At 42.4% G+C, this 25,453-nt stretch overlaps 1 protein-coding gene across 1 annotated transcript; it reads right to left on the bottom strand.

Annotated features, from left to right (window-relative positions):
- Positions 1-1,958: 1,958 nt before the first annotated feature.
- On the bottom strand, positions 1,959-17,683 carry LOC106585434 (negative elongation factor B). The gene is made up of 13 exons (XM_014171623.2): positions 17,127-17,683; positions 11,731-11,891; positions 11,525-11,624; positions 10,868-11,098; positions 10,591-10,776; positions 10,345-10,457; positions 10,135-10,237; positions 9,917-10,012; positions 9,072-9,214; positions 8,377-8,483; positions 8,130-8,271; positions 7,838-7,946; positions 1,959-2,451 (listed from the first exon to the last, which is right to left on the bottom strand). The coding sequence occupies exons 1-13, from the start codon at positions 17,226-17,228 to the stop codon at positions 2,299-2,301; spliced, it is 1,746 nt and encodes a 581-aa protein (XP_014027098.1). The 5' UTR covers positions 17,229-17,683; the 3' UTR covers positions 1,959-2,298.
- Between the last annotated feature and the right edge of the window lie 7,770 nt (positions 17,684-25,453).

Genomic DNA, 25,453 nt, shown 5'->3' with positions numbered 1-25,453 from the left:
TAAAAGTGAACATCACCCAGTAAAATACTACTTGAGTAAAAGTCTAAAAGTATTGGTTTTAAATATACTAAAGTATCAAAATTAAAAATTATTTCAAATTCCTTATATTAAGCCATACAGACAGCACCATTTTTTACATTTACGGACAGGCAGGGGCACACTCCAGACATAATTTACAAATTGACCATGTGTGTTTAGTGAGTCCGCCAGATCATAGACAGTAGAGATGACCAGGGGTGTTCTCCTGATAAAGAGCGTGAATTGGAGCCTTTTCCTGTCCTGCTAAGCACTCAAAATGTAACGTTGGGTGTCAGGGAAAATGTATGGAGTAAAATGTACATCATTTTCTTTAGGAATGTAGTGAAGTAAACGTTGTCAAAAATATAAATAGTAAAGTACAGAAAAAATACTTAAGTAGTACTTAAAAGTGGTGTAAGTAAAAATACTTTAACTTTACACTGCTGCTCTACATTGTGACGTCTGAGATGAAATTAAAAGGTCTGGCTGCTATAGTTTCAACATCCTGTATGTCTGATATTTTAACTCCTGTATGAGTCATTGCTGCCCTTGACAACTTCCATTTTTTATACTATTTTTGGACTTCAAGATACACTACAAGGTCAAAAGTATGTGGACACCTGCTCGTCGAACATCTCATTGCAAATGAATGGGCATTAATATGGAGTTGGTCCCCCTTTGCTGCTATAACCGTGCTCCACTCTTCTGTGAAGGCTTTCCACTAGATGTTGGAACATTGCTGCAGGGACTTGCTTCCATTCAGTCACAAGAGCATTAGTGAGGTTGGGCACTAATTGTCATGCTGGGGACTGAAATGTGACTGAAGTAACACAAACATAGACACAGGCATACAAACACATAACATACGCACTATAAACACACGTACACATGGACTTTGTGTTGTATATATGTGGTAGTGGAGTATGGGCCTGAGGCCACACAGTGTGTTGTGAATTCGGTAATGAATGTGTTGTAATGTTATTAAAATTGTATAACTGCCTTCATTTTGCCGGACCCCAGGAAAAGTCACTGCTGCCTTTGCAGCAGCTAATGGGGATCCATAATACAAATGCTGAAACAGAAAAGGGCCTTCCCCAAACTGTTGCCACAAAGTTGAAAGCACAGAATCGTCTAGAATGTCATTGTATGCTGGAGCGTTAAGATTTCCCTTCACTGGAACTAAGGGACCTAGCCCGAACCAGCCCCAGACCATTATTCGTCCTTCACCAAACTTTATGGTTGGCACTATGCATTCGTGCAGGTAGCGTTCTCCTTGCATCCGCCAAACCCAGATTTGTCCGTAAGACTGCAAGATTGTGAAGAGTGATTCATCACGCCAGAGAACGCGTTTCCACTGCTCCAGAGTCCAATGGCAGCGAGCTTTACACCACTCCAGCCAACCCTTGGCATTGTGCATGCTGATCTTAGGCTTGTGTGAGTCTGCTTGGCCATGGAAACCCATTTCATGAAGCTACCGACGAACCGTTCTTGTGCTGACGTTGCTTCCAGAGGCAGTTTGGAAGTCGGTAGTGAGTGTTGCAACCGAGGACAGACGATTTCTACACGCTTCAGCACTCAGTGGTCCCGTTCTGTGAGCTTATGTGGCCTACAGTACCACTTTGCGGCTGAGCTGTTGCTGCTCCTAGACGTTTCCACTTCACAATAACAGCACTTACAGTTGAATGGGGTAGCTCTAGCAGGGCAGAAATTTGATTAACTGACTTGTTGAAAAGGTCGAACCCAATGACGGTGCCACACTGAAAGTCACTGAGCTCTTTAGTAAGACCATTCTACTGCCAATGTTTGTCTATGGAGATTGTAGGGGTGTCCACATACTCTTGTATATATAGTATTAACTTTTTTTTAACCATTTCTAAATTAATTTATTTAAAGCTTGCGTCACCACTGACACAAACCAAACAACAGTACATACACACACATTGACATTCAGTCTTTATAGATCCAGTACATAAGAAAATATACTTTCAACAATAATTAAGCAAGACTATGGATTTATAAAATTAAGTAATAATTCACACTGAAAAAACATTGGCAACTGAATTACATTTTTAAAGCTGGAAAAATGCTTCAAATAAGACATCTTAATAAAAACAAGTATTAGAAAACAAACTAAACCTTCACCATAGTACCTATAGAGGAAATTACATTTAGTAATTTTTTTATGTGGTTTCATGAGCCAACCTAAATTCAACATGTAATATCAGCATCTTTTTTTCAGACTACTTGGTTTCCTTCTTTTGCTGCTCCCTACCACCTCTCTCAGAGCGATGTTGTTGGAGTGGAAGCTGTAGTGGGCACTTTAACAGGATGAAGCCCCAGGGAGGGGGCTTCGTCTGGATGGGGAGGACTCTTCTTTAGGGCCTCCAGTTTCTCTGTCAGCTTGGTGAACAGCTCCTTTACCTGGTCACTGCTCTGTGGACACCAGACAAGCAGAGAATGAAGAATATGGAAATACGGTAGTTATGTCATAGGGCCAGGAGCTTTCCCATGGCCCTGACAATGTGACCTGACTAGGAAAAACTCTGTTGTAAGCCACATGTAATTGTCAGAACTGTAAAACGTAAGGTTACTTGATGTAACCCCAGCTCTATGATATGAGTGAGGAGTCTCACAAAGGGTATCGCCTGGGGGTGGAGCCAATCTAGGAAGATCCAAATATAAGTGGCTATAATACGCTCTCATCTCACTTCTAAGTACAGTTGAAGTCGGAAGTCTACATACACCTTAGCCAAATACATTTAAACTCAGCTTTTCACAATTCCTGACATTTAATCCTAGTAAAAATTCCCTGTCTTAGGTCAGTTAGGATCACCACTTTAGTTTAAGAATGTGAAATGTCAGAAAATTAGTAGAGAATGATTTATTTCAGCTTTCATTTCTTTCATCACGTTCCCAGTGGGTCAGAAGTTTACATACACTCAATTAGTATTTGGTAGCATTGCCTTTAAATTGTTTAACTTAGGTCAAAAGTTTCAGGTAGCCTTCCACAAGATTCCCACAATAAGTTGGGTGAATTTTGGCCCATTCCTCCTGACAGAACTGGTGTAACTGAGTCAGGTTTGTAGGCCTCCTTGCTCGCACACGGTTTTTCAGTTCTGCCCACAAATTGTCTATGGGATTGAGGTCAGGGCTTTGTGATGGCCACTCCAATACCTTGACTTTGTTGTTCTTAAGCCATTTCTCATGCTTGGGGTCATTGTCCATTTGGAAGACCCATTTGTGACTAAGGTATGACTTCCTGACTGATGTCTTGAGATGTTGCTTCAATATATCGTCAGAAGTTTCCTTTCTCATGATGCCATTTTGTGAAGTGCACCAGTCCCTCCTGCAGCAAAGCACCCCCACAACATGATGCTGCCACTCCCGTGCTTCATGGTTGGGATGGTGTTCTTCGGCTTGCAAGCGTCCCCCTTTTTCCTCCAAATATAATGAGGGTCATTACGGCCAAACAGTTATTTTTTTGTTTCATCAGACCAGAGGACATTTCTCCAAAAAGTACGATCTTTGTAGCCATGTGCAGTTGCAAACCGTAGTCTGGCCTTTTTATGGCGGTTTTGGAGCAGTGGCTTGTTCCTTGCTGAGCGGCCTTTCAGGTTATGTCGATTTAGGACTCGTTTTACTGTGGATATAGATACATTTGTACCCGTTTCCTCCAGCATCTTCACAAGGTCCTTTGCTGTTGTTCTGGGATTGATTTGCACTTTTTCGCACCAAAGTACGTTCATCTCTAGGAGACAGAACGTGTCTCCTTCCTGAGCGGTATGATGGCTGCGTGATTCCATGGTGTTTATACTTGCGTACAATTGTTTGTACAGGTGAACGTGGTACCTTCAGGCGTTTGGAAATTGCTCCCAAGGATGAACCAGACTTGTGGAGGTCTACAATTTTTTTTTTAGGTCTTGGCTGATTTCTTTTGATTTTTCCCGTGATGTCAAGCAAAAAGGCACTGAGTTTGAAGGTAGGCCTTGAAATACATCCACAGGTACACCTCCAATTGACTCAAATGATGTCAATTAGCCTATCAGAAGCTTCTAAAGCCATGACATTTTCTGGAATTTTCCAAGCTGTTTAAGGGCACAGTCAACTTAGTGTATGTAAACTTCTAACCCACTGGAAGTGAAATAATCTGTCTAAACAATTGTTGGAAAAACTACTTGCGTCATGCACAAAGTAGATGTCCTAACCGACTTGACAAAACTATAGTTTGTTAACAAGTAATTTGTGGAGTTGTTGAAAAACGAGTTTTAATGACTCCAACCTAAGTGTATGTAAACTTCCGACTTCAACTGTACATGTGGTCTTCCTTACGCAGAGCGTGAAGGGAAACAGTAAGACACCTCACTCATAATATCATAGACCCTGGGTTACGTCAAGTAACCTTATGTAGGTAGGCCGTCATTGTAAGTAAGAATTTGTTCTTAACTGACTTGCCTAGTTAAATAAATAAAAAAATGTAGCCAACTCAAGTAGAGCTCCTAATCTCTCCGAAGCCAAGTCTAGACAGGATCAACCCTCAGAAGTCCCGACAGTAAGCACCGTATGCTCTAATGAGGGCACAGTGATGTCCAGTTGGTATGGGGGGGTAGCCCTGCATTACAGATCTCTTGAACAGAGACGCTTTGAACAATGCCCATGATGCAGCCATTCCTCTGTTGGAGTGAGCACTCAGGCCCTTCGGAGGTTGTAAACCCTTGCTGTTATATCCCAGTAAAATAGCCTCCATCATCCGATGGGATAAACACTTGCGAGAAATTGGTCCCAAGAAACAAAGAGCTGATCGCTCTTTCATAGGGCTCTCGTCCGAGCATTTAGATATAAAAGGGACGTACTGGACACAAGCAGTGGAGACGCTCATCCTCCATGGAGAAGGCCAGTGGGTGAAAGGTCAACAGCTGTAAAGTGAAGTGATAAGCACAACTTACTTCAGGCACAAAAGCGGGGTTAGGATGAAAGGTAACTAACCTTGGATGACTCCAGGGCAAAGCTCAGGCACTAGTGGTGGACTGACAGAATGTGCAATTCCCCACCTGTTTTGCGGATATAAATGGCTAAAAGTAAAGCAGTTTTAAACGAGAGAAATCAAATTTCCATGCTTTCCAGCGGCACGAACGGCTGCTGTGAAATGGCCTCAAGCACAGCAGAAGGGTCCCAGGATGAGACTAGCCGTTTGGGTACTGGGCGCCCTTTTAAAATGACGGACGAGGTGGTACTTCCCCACTGTACCATTGTCGAAGCCTATGTTGAGGCCAAGTACACCGTTGCAGTGTAAAAGGCTTGTCCTTGTCCAAAAGGTCCTGCAGGAGGCAGAGTAACTCTGTAATTGAGCAAAGAAAGGGAAGGATCTGTTTCTGATCACACCGTCTATCAAACACACCTCAGTGCTTGTTGTGTAGTGCGAGTGTAGACGGGGCTGTAATGCTCTGAAGTCTCCACGACTTTCAGCGGCAGGCCTATCGCATTAAGATTCATCCTCTCATGGGCCAGGACCAAAGAGCTGGTCGAATAGGAGCGACAGATCTGCTAACCAAAGCCGTCCTGGCCAGAAAGGGCCTATCAGGATGAGAGACCACTGCTGTTCTGACTCTGGAGGGAATCAGACAGAGGGGGGAAATGCATAAAGCTGTACTCTTGGCCATGGGTGTGCCAGCGCATCTACCCCATGTAGCGCATCATTGCTTGTCATTGAAAAGAACAGCAGGTAGTGTGTTTTTTTGCGTGATGCGATCTACAGACGCCTGTCCTTATTTCTCCCATATTCGGGCCACTATGTGGGGATGGATAGGGGATTCCCTCTGGACAACAAGTCCGCTCCTGTGTTCATTGGGCATGGGTCGCGCCTGGGGCATGGGTCGCGCCTGGGGCATTGGTCACGCTTAACAAATGGTGATGTGCGCTGCTCCACAACAAGTTTGTGTGGGAGGCGCAGGGATTGGGTGCCACCCTGGCGGTTGATGTATGCCACTGTAGTCCTATTGTCCTTTCTGATCAGGACGTCACAATTCCGGAGAAAAGGCAGAAAGTGCTTTAGGGCCAGAAGTAGAGGTCGACCGATTATGATTTTTCAACGCCGATACAGATTAAATCCAACGATTTTTATATATTTGTAGTAATGACAACTACAACAATACTGAACACTTATTTTAAGTTAATACATAAATAAAATCTATTTAGTCATTTCGCCTAACATTATAGAACGTGAACTTTCTCAGATAGCTGATGAGGACCCGTAAGTCCAATATGAGGCGCTGCCCTACCCTTCTTGGGAACCAGGAAGTAACAAGGGTAGAAACTGCTCTGGGCTTCTGCTGCTGCTACTACTCTGATCTTCCTTTTGCTCAACAGAGAGGAGATCTCCTGCTCTAGTAATTGAGTCGCCAGTCACTACAGAAACCAACATTCTGATCTAAGTTTGGCGGTTCTCTGGTGAACTGAAGTCGGTAGCCTCTCGTAACCATGGATAGAACCCAGGGATGGAAGTGTAGCAAGTGGATCACTGCCGTAGCACCCTGTGGTCCTCTTTTGGTTATATGTTCTGTGCTCCTGGCGAAATACTTTGGTGCAACAGTGGTATTTTTATCTGAAAAGGCAATAAATGCACACGAACGGGGACAGTGCTTGTGGCAACTGAAATCTTGTCTTCCGGCCTCTGACTCAACTAACAAGGGTGTTGAGGGGAACACTACGGTATGGAGGACACTCGGGGGAGGGGGGGGGTCTGCTCAATCTTTCCTGTGCTTTGATATAAAAACGATGGGCCGCTGCACTGGGGAACGCGGTCTGGTGGAGCAGACGTGCCCGTCCTGCAGTCTTCAGCCCAGGAGGGGGCAGGGCCGAACATCGTGTGAACCATGCACTGCTCCCCTCTGCCGCTGGGGAGGGACCCCTAGGACCGTTTTCCCATCTTTCCTCCAGGGGAATCGTTGGGGCGGGACCTTGAAACATCTACTGTAGCTCTCCTTGACAGGCCATCAGTGAGCGGTAACGTACAGTGCCCTAACAGAGCATGCTGCGGACACATACACCATCTGGAGGATGCTAAGCGGGCGAAGGCTAGCCGTGAGCCTCGACACTGAGAAGTAGTTTTTGTTGTGAGCTCAATCCTCTCGACGAGAAGCTGCTGGCCTATGCTTGGGGTCGGAGTCCTTCATTGTCCACCTGTGAACAGGTTAGCAGGAAAGCAGAGGTCATAGTCGCAGCGGAGTACTTCATTGTCCACCTGTGAACAGGTTAGCAGGAAAACAGAGGTCCAAGTCGATCGTTAGGAGAGTCGTAGAGGATCTACATCAAATCCGTGAGGAAGACGAAAGAAGTGAGATGAGAGCGCATTACGGCCACTTATATGGGAAGTGGAGTGTCTACAACAATCATGTTGTGTGATTGGATCTTCCTAGACTGGCTCCGCCCCCAAACACCCACCACGTAGTGTGAGCGACATACAAAAAAAATGTACATAGCCCCAATCATTGATCTTATGTGGTTAATATTAAGTTTTCATGGGAAAAATGCATGATTACACCATTAGTTATTCAGGTGTTTCAATTAAAGATGCATGAAAGGTTTTGGATAATTTACGGCAGTAATTTTGAAAGCAGCGCTCACGAGCCAACCCGGATCTCTGAAAATTGTGCACAATTGTTTACATCATCATCCATTTAGTATCATATCGTGCAAATAAAAAATGAAATAATCCTGCAATCCCAAATTGCAATTTTTACAATGTGTTACAAATTTGTAAGTGCTCAAGATCCCGTTCAATCTCCTTTGGAACCTATTTCATGCAATATGGCAGTTTGCCCACCTGTTTTGAGGGTTCCAGGGTTTTCACTAATGTCTCCACACTAGATGGCAGCACTTTCTGGTGAAGGTGAAGCAACAGGCGTAGGTTGTGTCTGTGGACATTTTCTTTACTGGAATACACATAAAAATATGTCAGGGAGTAATGGCTTATGTGAGATAAAGGTAAAATATATGACCATTAGTACAGTACTCTACCTCAATTTCACACATTTCATAAATGTTTAGTAACATTTCCATTAATTTCAAATGCAATACTTGCAGTAATCTCCTGTATGTCCCAGGAAAAGACAGACCTGGAGAAAGCGGTGAGGAGGAAGCCATCAAACACAGCAGAGCAGAACTCCTCAGTCCCAAACTCATCAGAGAGCAAGGTGAGATGTGCTGTCAGGAGGTGCAGGAAGATGTCCCCAAAGGCCATGTCGTTGTAGGTCTCCACTGCAATTACATGATAGAGACAAAACAATGGTGAGAGCCAGGTTAACAACAATTTACTATTTATTTATTTCTACTAACCTGTGGCAAAACAAGTGCAGAACCTACCCAATGCGGGAAGTAACCTTTGTAAGGCATTCTTGTTCCTCTGCTTGGCAATGTGGAGTGCGTAGTACAGACCCATCTCACAAGCCACCCTGTTCTCATGCAGGTACCTAGGGCAGGGGAGAACTTACTTTAATCAAAGAGGGTCCTCATTCAGACCTGGGTTCAAATACATGTGTATTTAAACATGTTATTTAAATACTTATTTTCTGTGTATTTTAGTATTTTCAAATGATGTGGCCCTAAATCAGCCACTTCTATTGCAAGTATTTTTTTTTAAATAATTATATAAAATAGCCTACTATTTTAAAGTATTTTAAATACTTATTTCAAATACTATTTTTAAATGAATGGGAGTCAGTGTATTTGAGTATTTTCCAAAACTTTCCAAGTGCATTTCCGAATACATTCCAATACTCAACTACTTGTCTTTACTTAGTTCCAAATATCTTTGAAAGTAATTTAAATGCCCTACATAGTATTTGAACCCAGGTCTGTCCTCATTAAACATATAGCAGTTTCGTGTACACTGTAAATAACACTGATCATTTCCATGTATATTTTAGAATATCAATACTATTTGTTTTACATTCTACATTTTTTACATGATAATGTTCTTAATGTCAACAGGCATGCCAAGTCTACCAAAGTAACATTCTAACCCCTTCCCCAGTGTGACATCCCATCCCAGTAATTACTTGTTGAAGTTATCAGGCAGGGCTGTGGGGTAGGAGAGGGAGGTCTTCTCCTCACTAGGGAGTTTCTGCTCTACAGTGAAGGTGTAGTCGTCCACAAGTACTGACAACATGGCTGGGAGAAAACGGGTCACAACTTCCAGTTCCTGAGAGGGAAGGAATCAAATATGACGAGTCTCTGCCCTGGCTGGTTATGTCACATCTACGCCATCTAGCTGTAGTTCATTGTATTATTATTATTCTTTTCCCCGTTTTTCTCCCCAATTTTGAGGTATCCAATTGGTAGTTACAGTTGTCTCATCGCTGCAACTCCCGTACGGACTTGGGAGAGGCGAATGTCGAGAGCCGCGCGTCCTCCGAAACACAACCAAGCCGCACTGCTTCTTGACACAACGCCCATTTAACCCGGAAGCCAGCCGCACCAATGTGTCGGAGGAAACACCGTACACATGGCGACCGTGTCAGCGTGCACTGCGCCCGGCCCGCCACAGGAGTCACTAGTTCACGATGGGACATGGACATCCCTGCCGGCCAAACCCTCCCCTAACCCGGACGACGCTGGGCCAATTATGCGCCGCCCCATTGGTCTCCCGGTCTCGGCCGGGTGCGACAGAGCCTGGACTCGAACCCAGAATCTCTAGTGGCACAGCTGCGATGCAGTGCCTTAGACCACTGCGCCACTCGGGAGGACCTAGCTGTAGTTCATTGTAAAGAGGTTGTTTTCCTGCTCTGCGCATCAAACTATTGTTGCTGTGCAGCTCATAAGTAATGTAATACAGACAGGTAAACTCACTGAACAAAAATAAGTGATTATAAAATAATACTAATGGAAAGAAGTGACTGCATACCAATCGAGGCTCTTTAAAGACCTGGCTGTCAATCATATCCCAAGCACCTTGTCCAAGAGACAGCATTCTGAGTAACAGCATCAGGTCTGGACTGTCCTGTTCATTGACACAGAAACATCTCTTTAGTAGTGGCAATAGGTTTCCACATAGCATCGACAGAATATGGAAAGGGACACAAAAATATATAAGGCCACGAATGACAACATTGAATGTCTTACTCTGGGTAGAGCATCCTGGCTTAGCAATTCTTGCAGGTTTCGGACCGTACTCAAAACCAGGGTGTTACTGGCAAATGGGTCACACAGTATCATGGACAGGTCCCTGGAAAGCAAGAAGACCCTTAACATTTTTGTCACATCTTTTTATTAATCCTAAAATGGTGCAATAATACATGTTCAATCACATTTCCTCCATTCTTCTTCTCTCACCCAAGTACTTCCTCCTGTCCTTTCTTCACTCCATCCAGAAAACCTTGCAACTCCCGGGCTCGCTTGGCATCCACAAACTTCTCACGGATACAGGCATCCAAGCACCAGGTGAACTGCCAAGATATAGACGTACAGCACTCTGCACAAGCATGCAGAACATTCGCCAACGTATTTGCATATATTTGAAATCAATACTATTCCTGTCTGCCTACAGAAGGCATGCTGTACACATGAGTTTGGGCATACCTTGTGGCAGGAGTCTACTGAGCAGATCTCACTGATGTCCAGGTCATGGAGGGACATGAGCAGCTCTGCACGCAGGGTGCAGTAGTGGACATTACGAGTACGCAGGAAAAGTGTTCGCAGAAACTGGAGCACCATGTCATATAGTTTCACATTCTTCCCAATCATCTGGGTCAGTTTCAAGACTACCTAAACAGAACAAATTCTTATTGGAATGTGAACAGAATCTATTGGGAGTCAAAAAGTAATGAAAAGGTCCAGATGTACTGGGGTGGCTCACCTCTCCTTGGCGTCTTGCTTTGGGGGAGGGGCTGAAGAAGTTATGCAGAATGGAGAGATCGCTGCTGAAAAGTGCTGCCTCCTTTGCCACGATATACTGCTTGAGTAAGGGCGAGACCTCATCTCCGAAGAGAGCCTGGTTTTCCTGCCAGATCTGCCTCTTCACCTCAACAGCACAGACCTTATACAGTTCCTTATCAGCCATCACAAGCTTCAGCTTTTTCTCTGGTACCTGTTCATAGGAAAATAAACACTCAATCAGAACATACATTTCAAACACTGAGCTGTGGTAGAGATCAAGGTGCTTTGGAGAAAGAATCATGTAAAACAAGTCACTTCTTATGGCTAATGCGATTTGCAAAGAACTATATATTTAAAAAGAAGTGCATTCACTTACAGCTAGAATAATTCAATTGGTAAAACTGCCACATTCGTTTGGGATATTGAAACAGCAAACAACAAACTCTGTTTTTTCCCCCCGCCTCGGACATCATTGCACAGGAGATTGAACAGCAGAGTACGTACCTGTTTTACCATGCTACCGGAGGTGCCTCTCCTCTATTCTAGCAACAAAACTATAACAAAGGAGCTGGGGCGAACAGTGGAGCTGTTTCCCCTAATGCAGATTGGATTTGAAGGTGGTAAGACCAAGACTTGCCTTTGGAAGATGCTTCAGCACCTGCATGACCACTGGCTGAATGGAAGGCATCTTCACCAGAGGAAAGCTCTTCTCCAGCAGCTCTTTAAGTTTACCATAACTGTAGAGGGAGCAGGAATACCCAGAAACTCAATGTCTAAAATACATGTACAATGGTTGATGATTTCTCTATGAAGACCTGCTGTTTACTAGCTTAGATGTCGCACCGGTCCTCATCCTTGCCCTCCGCGATAGTGGCGACTCGCTCCATCAACTTGTCACGAAGCTCGTCAAAGACAGACTGGTGAAACTCCAACCGAGGAGTTCCGTGAAGGTCCAGGAAGGGAAGAGCTGACTGAAGAGTTGGTAACAAAATGCCATTTTCTGTCTGCAAAACAACACAGCCCAGACACACCAAAGACAGACTGATGAAGGTGAGATAAAAATCAATGCACTGACATGGTGGTGTTACTCATTTGATAATCATTGCAGGGATAATTGTGTAATCTAACATTACTCATAGAGCATGCTTACCAGGGTTGGGTGGGTTACTTTCTAAATGTAATCTGTTACAGTTACTATTCACCTGTATAGAATTGTAATAAGTAACAGAATTTGTTGGAATACCCAAACTCCGTAACAATCTAATTACTTTCAGATTTCCTTTCCCTTAAGAGGCATTAGAAAAAGACAAAAGGATCCATGAGTCTACATAGTGGTCTCAGACTTGAGGATCAGACTTGCTCAAGTGGAACAAACTTAAACTTGTGCCATTTTTCATGCTGAATTGAAAATCATTCAGGAAAACAGAAAAGCTGTCACGGTATTTTTTTCACGAACATCCTTCCTGGATTTAAAAGTAATACAAGAAGTAATCTAGTTTAAAAGTATCTGTAATATGATTACAATAATTTAGCTGGTAACGTAAATATTACAGTTAAAAAAAATGTGTAATCAGATTACATGTACTAGATGGTGAGCTGTAGCAAGCCATTAACTTTAGTTTTGAGATGATCAATCTATGTCGAGAGAGGAGCTGGTTTTTACATAGTGTATATTCCTTCTGATACATTTCCATTTGTTGGCAATGTCAATTCTTGCACATTTTTTCTAAATACTTACTTTTATGTTCATTAGCTGGACAGCCAAATGAGCCGACTACTAACCTGTAAACCAATCAAAACTTGTTCGCTATCCAGATACCATCTCTGCTGATTACGTCTGTCAACCACACTCTCTGTATCTAAGGTACTAAACACAGCTGGTAACAGCTCGAGAGAGTCTTTACTTATTTGTAATCTAACTAATCTATAGGGAAAGTAGTGTAAAGCTAATACAGTCATCAAGGCAGGGCCCACTAATTTCATTCATACTGACAAATAAGAAATGCCACATTATCCGTCGATAGCTAGAGTAAGATGATTGGAGAGCAACCTGCATCAGACTGCTAGGATGTTCATTTTCTAGCACACAAACTACATTCCTTTGTCGTGATCATTTATTTTATTCATATGTGGCCTGAGCACACAAATGATCCTAGATAGAAGGGGGAAAACTGAAGCATGCGTTGATGACAGTTCTACAGTCTCCATCAGAGGCCTGGGTTTTTGGCATAGATGGTAAAGCTCTCATTTCTGGACTGTAACATTGTGCCCCCCACTGACATATACAGTGCATTCGTAAAGTATTCAGACCCCTTGACTTTTTCCACATTTTGTTACGTTACAGCCTTATTCTAAAATAGATGAAATTTTATTTTTTCCTCATCAATCTACACACAATACCCCATAATGGCAAAGCAAAAACCTAAGTATTAAGATCCTTTACTCAGTACTTTGTTGAAGCACCATTGAAATCGATTACAACCTTGAGTCTTCTTGGGTATGACGCTACAAGCTTGGCACACCAGTATTTGGGTAGTTTCTCACAATCTTCTCTGCAGATCCTCTCAAGCTCTGTGAGGTTGGATGGGGAGCGTTGCTGCACAGCTATTTTCAGGTCTTCAGGTTGAAGTCCGGGCTCTCGCTGGGCCACTCAAGGACATTCAGAGACTTGACCCGAAGCCACTCCTGCATGGTCTTGGCTGTATGCGTAGGATCGTTGTTCTGTTGGAAGGTGAACCTTGACCCCAGTTTGAGGTCCTGAGCGCTCTGGAGCAGGTTTTCATCAAGGATCTCTGTACTTTGCTCTGTTTATCTTTGCCTTGATCCTGACTAGTCTCCCAGTCCCTGCCGCTGAAAAACATTCCCACAGCATGATGCTGCCACCACCATGCTTCACCGTAGGGATGGTGCCAGGTTTCCTCCAGACGTGACGCTTCGCATTCAGGGCAAAGAGTTCCATCAATGCATCTTGTTTCTCATGGTCAGAGTATTTAGGTGTCTTTTGGCAAACTCCAAGCGGGATGTCATGTGCTTTTTACTGAGGAGTCTGGCCACTCTACAATAAAGGCCTGAATGGTGGAGTGCTGCAGAGATGGATGTCTTTTTGGAAGGTTCTCTCATCTCCACAGAAGAACTCTAGAGCTCTGGCAGAATGACCATCGGGTCTCTGTACCCAATAAAATGGTGAAATACTATTTGGAATGTGTTCGAATGCATATGCATGAAATGTACATTATGGAAATGATGGATACCGCCCAAGCCCAGTTGAATTATGGCTGGGCGATATGGCCGGGCGATATGGCCTAGAAATCTAGATTTTTTTTTCAATCTTTATTTTATTTAAATGTTCTCCCTAAATATGCTTAGTTGTACAAATAAAGTCAAATACACTGCATTTCAAACAGTTAGCAATAAACTAATGAATTAAGGGCTTGTGAAATTATACCTAGGCTAAATATTTATTTTATTTTTATTTCACCTTTTATTTAACCAGGTAGGCTATCTGAGAACAAGTTCTCATTTACTGCGACCTGGCCAAGATAAAGCAAAGCAGTGAGACACAAACAACAGCACAGAGTTACACATGGAATAAACAAACAAACACTCAATAATACCATAGAAAAAGTCTATATACAGTGTGTGCAAATGAGGTAGGATCAGGGAGGTAAGGCAATAAATAGGCCATAGTGGCAAAATAATTACAATATAGCAATTAAATATAAGCCTTCCACAATCACAAGACCTATTAATAATTTTACCTGCTTTTTTTGCAATAACTGATCTGGCTTTCAAGTTGGTCTATGAAAATGCCCTTTTTGTTAGATATTTTACCAGAACTATGCATAACGCACATTCACCTCTTGTAGCGGGCATAATAGAAAATGAAGACAGGTCTTAAAAACAATCTTTCAAGCACAAGCCCACGTGCAAGTGAGTAAGCAGCTCATCTTTATAGGAATCGTCATATTTCATCTTTAGCCAACTTCGATCTATTTGCTAGCTAACAAGGCAGAACAGTTGAATTGTTATGAACACGCCCTTCTTTCCATCCGTCTCCAACTATTTGAACAGCATGCTAGCCTGTCCACTTTGTTCTGATGTTGAAATCAAGCGGCCTACCTTATTTCTCCGAATGAGAACGAGTAGCCAATTCCTTATATACATTTTGTTTTATGCTTATTGCAAATTTATGAAACACAGACTAGACAGCTACTATAACACTTTTTGGCTAAAATGCTGCTAGCGGTACGCTGTGCGCCACAAACAGTAAATTCATTGAAGCGTATAAATTCCTCTTCTCGCCTGCCTAAGCAAGTTCTGTCTGATTCTGGCATCATAACTCAGAAACAATGGGATAAGTGATGCTTTTAATCATCATTTTATCTCGGCAGGCTTTGTATTAGAGAGAAACGGTGGTTTAATTGACCCTGGTCAGTCAATCAACTGTTCTTCCCTCTGCCAGCCTCTAGCTGGCTCGATGGTTAACCCATCAACTTCCAGTGAATCTTTGTTTTCATTTCAACAATTTATTATCTGTGACGTGCTAGATGCCTTGCTTAAGATCGGAAGAAAAAATATATACTTTTTTTTTATTCGCTGATATGCTTGATCCATTTTTGTGGCAACTCTCTGCCCCTCTGATTGCTGAATCATTAACCCATATTTTTAACCTGATTATTATATCTGGTACTATCCCCAAGGTTTGGAAGGCTGCCCTTCACAAAGGGTGACCCTTGTAACCTAAATAATGAACACCCTATTTCTAAACTTTCTTGCCTAGCTAAAATATTAGAATGTGATTACTTCTCAGGTAAGATCTTTCTTATCCTTGAAATGTACCCCACAGTTGACCAGGCTCTATCTGAACTACAGTCTGTATTCATTGTATTACAGAAAAAAATCTGAAATTAGTATTGAATGCAGGTAAAACTTAATATTTTGTACACTCAGTGAATATTAAGGAAACCTTTCCATGACATAGACTGACCAGGTGAATCCTCGTGAAAGCTATGATCCCTTATTGATGTCACCTTATTGATGTTAAATCCACTTAAAGCAGTGTATATGAAGGGGATGAGACAGGTTGAAGGAAAATTTAGGAAGGTGTTCTTAATGTTTGGCGGACTCAGTATATGTTGTTCTCTAGAGCACATAAAAATAACTGACTGACTGATGACGAATAACTAATAAATATTCCCCAGGGTCGGATTACATTGCAAAACGGTGTGGACTCTCCTGGGGTGCATTCCGTGCGCCAATTATGTTGCTAAACGTTTTGCAACAGAAACAGTTTACTGCAAATGCTCTTCAAATCATATAAAAGCTGCAGGGTTCTTAAACGGAAGTAGTAGTTATTTTTTAAATTGTATGGTTTCCACGGGTTGCCATTCCAATCTGAGTAATCTGCGAAGTGTTCTGCACAAATTGCACATCTCGATTATTCCCTGCTCTAAAGTGGAGTGAAGTCTGCAGGGTTCTTTCTTCCAGACACTGTTGCAAAACGTGTCTTAAACAGAAGCAAACGGAACGGGGAGGGACCTAACTGAATTTGTCCAATTTAAACTCCGCTTGGTTTTTAAATTGTAAACGGTTTCCGTAATGAATACACCCCGGAACTCAACAGCGTTAGGATTAAACATTTCTGTTGACAGACGAAACAGAATCGGTGTAATGAATACACCACTGGTATTCGTTGCAAAACGTTTTCCGTTTGAAATACACGACTTGAGCACTTTGACTTCATCCTGGGTTTGGCCGGTGTAGGCCGTCATTGTAAATAAGAATTTGTTCTTATTAACCGAGTTGCATTGTTAAAGGCTCTGGTCCACGCGCATGCGCACTCATATTTTGGAGAAATTAGAAGGCGCGAATAGAGACATGTTCTAAGTAACTCTAGCAGCATCTTTACTTTGGTAGTTAAGTTACGAACGTTTACTGAAGCCATTCCCAAAACAAAATCCCCCCCGTGGGGTGATTTATTTAACGATTGATTCAGGGCGACCGTGGAAGCGCTGCTGAACGATGCCCTGGGTCATTGCTAGCTAACGTTACGTACTAAACAAGGCTAGCTAACGTTATTTGAATGACCTACGGTGACTAACCACTAACTTAACTGATATGTATAGTAACCAATAAACACAATACATAGTTTGAACCACTACACTGTCGATACGCTAGTATCAACATGCTTTTAGTCCTGTTTTAACTAGTGTTTGCTGGCTAACATCAGGTTAGCTTACCTGAAACTGGTCAATGGCTTTCAGAGGCTCTGTGCAGTTGGTCAGTGTTTCTTTTAGATCCTCGCCATTAGATATCCCAAGCTCAGGCAGACCCGCAAACATTTTCTTGTGTGTACGATAGAACTAGCTATATTAATCAAATAAACACAGGGCTAATAATACAATACGTTCATGAATGAATGACTACAAGTTCCCAACTTTGGTTCTTGGCAAACCAAAGATTATGAATAAATAAAGATAGTTCAACTGTGGCAGTTTACCCCCCCCGAAAAAGTCCGTTCCGGTCTACATAACTGAGTGTCTCTCCCATAGACGCCATAGCCGCTGGGTCTGGTCTACTTAGGGTGCATTCGTAAATTGTCTCCAGTGTGTCAGAGTGCGCCGCTCTGGGTCGTTTGTAAATTCATATCGCTGTTAAATGATCAGTTTAGAGCGCACACTGGACGCTTTGGCCGAGGAGAAGGGTTGATCCGGGAGTTCTGACCTCAAAAACAGCAATCACACACCCAAGCTACTGGCTAAAGTTGGCTAGCTTCCTAGCTACTTAAAGACACAAACAAGAGAACACCTCACTGACCATTTTACTCGCCCAAGCAGAGTTGGTTTTGCTGTTTTCATGTCATATATGAAATTGTATTTGTCACATGCGCCGAATACAACAGTGAAATGCTTACTTACAAGCCCTTAACCAACAATGCATTTTAAGAAAATGCAAAATAAAAAGAGATAAGAATAACAAATTAAAGAACAGCTGTAAATAACAATAGCGGGGCTATATACAATGGGTACCAGTACAGAGTCAATGTGTGGGGGCATCAGTGTTGAGGTAATTGAGGTAATATGTAAATGTAGGTAGCGTTATTAAAGTGACTATGCATAGATAATAGAGTAGCAGCAGCAAAGGAGGGGGGGGGCAATACAAATAGTCTGGGTAGCCATTTGATTTGCTGTTCAGGAGTATTATGGCTTGGGGGTAGAAGCTGTTTAGAAGCCTCTTGGACCTAGACTTGGCGCTCCGGTACCGCTTGCCATGCGGTAGCAGAGAGAACAGTCTATGACTAGGGTGGCTGGAGTCTATGACAATTTTTAGGGCCTTTCCTCTGACATCACCTATTATATAGGTCCTGGATGGCAGGAAGCTTGTCCCGGTGATGTACTGGGCTGTACGCACTACCCTCTGTAGTGCCTTGCGGTCGGAGGCCGAGCAGTTGCCATACCAGGCAGTGATGCAACCCGTCAGGATGCTCTCGATGGTGCAGCTGTAAAACCTTTTGAGGATCTGAGGACCCATGCCAAATCTTTTCAGTCTCCTGAGGGGGAATAGGTTTTGTCATGCCCTCTTCACAACTGTCTTGGTGTGCTTGGACCATGTTAATTTGTTGGTGATGTGGACGCCAAGGAACTTAAAGCTCTCAACCTGCTCCACTACAGCCCTATCGATGAGGATGGGGGGGCTCGGTCCTCCTTTTCCTGTAGTCCACAATCATCTTCTTTGTCTTGATCACGTTGAGGGAGAGGTTGTTGTTCTTGCAGGAGGGGACTGAGCACACACCCCTGAGTGGGAGGGGACTGAGCACACACCCCTGAGGGGCCCCCGTGTTGAGGATCAGCGTGGCAGATGTGTTGTTACCTAACCGTACCACCTGTGGGCGGCCCGTCAGGAAGTCTAGGATCCAGTTACAGATGGAGGTGTTTAGTCCCAGGGTCCTTAGCTTAGTGATGAGCTTTGAGGGCACTATGGTGTTGAATGCTGAGCTGTTGTCAATGAATAGCATTCTCACATACAATTAAAGTCGGAAGTTTACACACACTTAGGTTGGAGTCATTAAAACTCGTTTATCAACCACTCCACAAATTTCTTGTTAACAAACCATAGTTTTGGCAAGTCGGTTAGGACATCTACTTTGTGCATGACACAAGTCATTTTTCCAACAATTATTGATAGACCGATTATGTCACTTATAATTCACTGTATCACAATTCCAGTGGGTCAGAAGTTTACATACAATAAGTTTACTGTACCTTTAAACAGCTTGGAAAATTCCAGAAAAATATGTCATGGCTTTAGAAGTTTCTGATAGGCCAATTAACATAATTTGAGTCAATTGGAGGTGTACCTGTGGACAGGGGCGAAAATCTGATATCAACTTTGGAGGGGACAATTACATGACATTTTCTCAAGAGCAATTCCTGAGGGGGACACCAAAAGTAGTGCTGTAACACATAGCCTACATTGTAATATGGTAAATGTATATTGAGGAACCAAAGAAATAAGGTGTTTGCCGTACTCCTAACTACCGGTACCCAAAACTACACAACTAATCACAACAGCAATACCATTGCCTTTAACAAATCTTAGTTCAGTCACCAGTTTAAGTTGAGAGTGGGGGTATCCATGGCATTTTCCAATTATGTTCCTATTTTACAAGTCAAAAAAATTGAGAACCTTTCATAATGTTGCCAAACAAAGACTCAACAAACTTACCTGAGACTCCCTGTCTCTGCCAGTCTGTCCCTGCATATCTGTCCCCAACTCTGCTGTCTGTGTGCCATCTGTTGCCTGCTCTGCCTAATGACATCATTGTGAAACATTTCCATTAGAATTTTCTTTCTTTCTTATGAACATTTTATCAACTAGTCTTTGAGATATTAGGCTACTAGGGTTCTTACTATGCGTTTTGGTGTATTGAAAAATACTCTGATGTCCGTCTTTTATTTTTCTGCCATTTTTCTACCTGGCTGGCTGGCTGGCTACACACACACACACACACAGTGTGTAGGTTATTTACAGTAGGAGATGGGCTTCTATCATCTTCTATCATTCTATTTGGGCTTCGATCTAAAAAGGTAGCTAGCAAATGTGAAACGGATTAAAATGACAAGAGTTGACAGCTGTATGAGTTCACCTTTTACACAACATATGCTGCAACCTTTTGTAATTGTAATAGTTTGTTTCATATTGGCTGGCTTCCAACAATAGCTGAATTTGCAAAGCTAGCGAGCACCAATTCAGTTTCAGTGGTGTTTGCTATAATCTTTGCTACCCGGGTTAAATAAAAGTGAAATTAAATAAAAGTTCCCTTGCGACAATTTAGCTTTTGCAACGAGACCATTAAATATATTTAAGACAATGGTAGAAGAGAGTGTAGTTCTGTTCAGTTTGGACTTCAGTTTATCGCTAACCTTATCACAGGGACTGAAGCACTAACTTACATCATCTGCATGCTGATCATGGAATAAGTTGACGATAGCAAAGATTCCATCTTTGACGACGCCACATAAATGGAATAGGTACTAGCTAGCTTAATAGTTAATATTTGCGCGCTAGCTCTGCATATTCAGCTAGTGTGTGTGCACGATTGACTGGATTAACCTTAAGTCAGTTACGTTCATTGAGTGCCTTTCAGACAGTAGACACGACCCCTCTGTTACCTTGCCAACTAAGGAACTGGCAGTGGATCAAACCATTGTGAGGCAAAGGGTGGGGGGGGTCGCAATCTTTTGAAACTTAAAAACGCGCTATTAAGTGTCTATAATCAGCACAATTGCTTTCATTGCGTATTATTAATATTATTTAAATTACATAGTTATGTTTCAGTGATATATTGGGGGGGACTAATCATATTTTTCCCAGGACGGGGGGGTCGTGTCCCCCCCGTCCCCCCCGGGATTTCCGCCCCTGCCTGTGGATGTATTTCAAGGCCTACCTTCAAACTCAGTGCCTTTTTGCTTGACATCATGGGAAAATAAAAAGAAATCAGCCAAGACCTCAGAAAAAAATTGTAGACCTTCCAAATGCCTGAAGGTACCACGTTCATCTGTACAAACAATAGTACGCAAGTATAAACACCATGGGACCACGCAGGCAGCCATCATACCGCTCAGGAAGGAGACGCGTTCTGTCTCCTAGAGATGAACGTACTTTGGTGCGAAAAGTGCAAATCAATCCCAGAACAACAGCAAAGGACCTTGTGAAGATGCTGGAGGAAACAGGTACAAAAGTATCTATATCCACAGTAAAGCAAGTCCTATATCGACATAACCTAAAATGCCTCTCCGTAAGGAAGAAGCCACTGCTCCAAAACCGCCATAAAAAAGCCAGACTACGGTTTTCAACTGCACATGGGGACAAAGAGCGTACTTTTTGGAGAAATGTCCTCTGGTCTGATGAAACAAAAATAGAAATGTTTGGCCACAATGACCATCATTATGTTTGGAGGAAAAAGGGGGACGCTTGCAAGCCGAAGAACACCATCCAAACCGTGAAGCACGGGGGTGGCAGCATCATGTTGTAGGGGTGCTTTGCTGCATGAGGGACTGGTGCACTTCACAAAATGGATGGCATCATGAGGGAGGAAAATGATGTGGATATATTGAAGCAACATCTCACGACATCAGTCAGGTCGTTAAAGCTTGGTCGCAAATGGGTCTTCCAAATGGACAATGACCCCAAGCATACCGCCAAAGTTGTGGCAAAATGGCTTAAGGACAACAAAGTCAAGGTACTGGAGTGGCCATCACAAAGCCCTGGCCTCAATCCTATAAAAAAATGTGTGGGAAGAACTGAAAAAGCTTGTGCGAGCAAGGAGGCCTACAAACCTGACTCAGTTACACCAGCTCTGTCAGGAGGAATGGGCCAAAATTCACCCAACTTCTTGTGGAAGGCTACCCAAAACATTTGACCCAAGTTAAACATTTTTAAGGCAATGCTACCAAATACTAATTGAGTGTATGTAAACTTCTGACCCACTGGGAATGTGATGAAAGAAATGAAAGCTGAAATAAATCATTCTCTCTACTATTATTCTGACATTACACATTCTTAAAATAAAGTGGTGATCCTAACTGACCTAAGACAGGGAATTCTTACTGGGATTAAATGTCAGGAATTGTGAAAAACTGTTTAAATGTATTTGGCTAATGTGTATGTAAACTTCTGACTTCAACTGTAGGTGTTCCTTTTGTCCAGGTGTGAAAGGGCAGTGTGGAGTGCAATAGAGATTGCATCATCTGTGGATCTGTTGGTGCGGTATGCAAATTGGAGTGGGTCTGGTGTTTCTGGGATAATGGTGTTGATGTGAGCCATGACCAGCCTTTCAAAGCATTTCATGGCTTCAGACCTGAGTGCTACGGGTTTGTAGTCATTTAGGCAGGTTACCTTAGTGTTCTTGGACATAGGGACTATGGTGGTCTGCTTGAAACATGTTGGTTATTACAGACTCAGACAGGTAAAGGTTAAAATTGTCAGGAAAGACACTTGCCAGTTGGTCAGCCCATGCTCGGAGTACACGTCTTGGTAATCCGTCTGTCCCTGCACCCTTGTGAATGTTGACCTGTTTAAAGGTCTTACATCGGCTGTGATCACACAGTTGTCCGGAACAGCTGATGCTCTCATGCATGTTTCAGTGTTACTTGACTCGAAGTGAGCATAGGAAGAGATTTAGCTTGCCTGGTAGGCTCGTGTCACTGGGCAGCTCTCGCCTGTGCTTCCCTTTGTAGTCTGTAATATTTTGCAAGCCCTGCCACATCTGACGAGCATCGGAGCCAGTGTCGTACGATTCGATTTTAATCCTGTATTGACGCTTTGCCTGTTTGATGGTTCGTCGGAGGGCATAGCAGAATTTCTTATAAGCTTCCGGGTTAGAGTCCCGCTCCTTGAAAGCAGCAGCTCTACCCTTTAGCTCAGTGCGAATGTTGCCTGTAATCCATGGCTTCTGGTTGGGGACTGTAGGTACAGTTACAGTCACTAACGTATAGAGCGTTAGCGACTAACTGTGCTGCTGCCAACATTTCAAGAACTTTTTTTTTTTTGCCGACATTTACTGACACTGGTCAGACTCAACAGGTGTTGAGAGGTTTTAAATTCATAATTTATTCTGCGCTCTGGCACACTCAGACGTGAGTGCTCTGAAATCGGAGTAGATAGAGTGAATTTATGAATGCACCCTTAGTTGACTTTCATTGAACCAGGAAAAAAGACAGCGAGTGGTGTGTCTCGCTTCATCTTCTGTCTCTGACAATTGTTACGGGGAAACTATTTTCAAGCCACTTCAATAACAAGATTAGTAGAGCATTTTAGCTAACCCTAATCCTTTTCCCAAGTCTCCTAACCTGCCACTCTAATTATCCTAACCTACTGCTTAAATTCTCCTAACCTGCTACAAAAAGCAACTTTCAGTCATAGCTGTACTCCCTCTAGTCAGAACATAGAGAGGACTCATCTTTGTATCTGTGCTATTATAGTATCTGTGACAGCAGGGCAGCAGCATTGAGGCTCTCAATTTTGAAGTAGTCCACTTTCTTCTTCACAATGATCCCTCCTGATTGGACATGATCTCTTCGATCTTTCCTTGGTCAAAATGACAGATTATCAACAGGGAAAAAGCAATAAACATTGCTTATTTAAAATGACATGACATTCTAGCAATGAATGTCACACACAGTCCTGAGTCCTGAGTCAACACAAAGTCTAAAAACAGCATAGAAAGACAATTCATGAATTCAGATGGCTCACTTGCATTTCAGTGTTGTAGAATATGCAGGTATACTTTATAGAGGTCGCCCGATTATGATTTTCCAACGCCGATACCAATACCGATTATTGGAGGCCCCAAACCCCCCCCCGATACCGATTAATCGGCCAATTATTATTATTTTTTTGTTGTAATAATGACAATTACAACAATACTGAATGAACACTTATTTTAACTTAATATAATACATCAATAAAATCAATTTAGCCTCAAATAAATAATGAAACATGTTCAATTTGGTTTAAATAATGCAAAACAAAGTGTTGGAGAAGAAAGTAAAAGTGCAATATGTGCCATGTAAGAAAGCTAATGTTTAAGTGCCTTGCTCAGAACATGAGAACATATGAAAGCTGGTGGTTCCTTTTAACATGAGTCTTCAATATTCCCAGGTAAAAAGTTTTAGGTTGTAGTTATTATAGGAATTATAGGATTATTTCTCTCTATACGATTTGTATTTCATATACCTTTGACTATTGGATGTTCTTATAAGCACTTTAGTATTGCCAGTGTAACAGTATAGCTTCCGTCCCTCTCCTCGCTCCTACCTGGGCTCAAACCAGGAACACATCAACAACAGCCACCCTCGAAGCAGCGTTACCCATGCAGAGGAAGGGAAACAACTACTCCACTTTTTTCGCAAATGCGCTTGTTAATCAACATCCGTTTGTCGAAGTAGGCTGTGATTCAATGAAAATTAACAGGCACCGCATCGATTATATGCAACGCAGGACACGTTAGATAAACTAGTAATATCATCAACCATGTGTAGTTAACTAGTGATTATGTTAAGATTGATAGTTTTTTATAAGTCTAATGCTAGCTAGCAACTTACCTTTGCTTCTTGCTGCCCTCGCGTAACAGGTAGTCAGCCTGTTAATCCTTGTGGAGTGCAATGTAAGGCAGGTGGTTAGAGCGTTGGACTGGTAACCAAAGGTTGCAAAAATGAATCCCCCCTGAACAAGGCAGTTAACCCCCGTTTCTAGGCCGTCATTGTAAATAAGAATGTGTTCTTAATCTGACTTGCCTAGTTAAATAAAGGTGTAAAAAAAATATATATATATATTATTAAAAAATTAAACAAATTACAAAAAAATAAAAATAAAATTCGGCCAAATCGGTGGCCAAAAATACCGATTACCGATTGTTATGAAAACTTGAAATCGGCCGTAATTAATCGGCCATTCTGATTAATCGGTCAACCTCTAATACTTTAATCACAATAGGTTGTTGGTACCTTAATTGGGGAGGATGGGCTCATGGTAATGGCTGGAGTGGAATAAGTGGAATGGTATAAAATACATCAAACACACCGTTTCCATGTGTTTGGCAACATTCCATTTACTCCATTTTGTCCATTATTATGAGCCGTTCTCCCCTCAGCAGCGTCCTTTGACTTTAACCTCTGATAGAATCGTTTGGAATTACAGTGCATGCCATAAAATCACTTAATCATTACCAAAAGTTGTACAAAGTATTGTATGAATGGCAATCAATACATCTGACTACAAATGAAATATACATCTCGTCAATTTGGATATGCTTTTCTCCTGTAGCCTCCTCCTAAAAAAATGTGACATTGGAATGATTGAAACTCTAAGGACTCTATTTTAACAAACCAAACACTAACGTAAATCTAAGTGCACTCTCGCGGTGCAGTTGAGTTCTGGGTGTCAAAAATATTATGGGTGTCAAAAATATTATGGGCGTAACGCCTGGCGGTAGCGTAAAGAGGCAGGAATGAATTAACACGTTGAATGTATGACGAGGGCTTGACCACTCACTGGCCAATGAAAA

Source organism: Salmo salar, chromosome ssa24 (genome assembly GCF_905237065.1).
Source record: "Salmo salar chromosome ssa24, Ssal_v3.1, whole genome shotgun sequence".
In the NCBI taxonomy this organism is placed as follows: Eukaryota; Metazoa; Chordata; class Actinopteri; order Salmoniformes; family Salmonidae; genus Salmo; species Salmo salar.
Note: the sequence above shows the minus strand (reverse complement) of the source record. Positions and strands in the feature narration are given on the sequence as shown.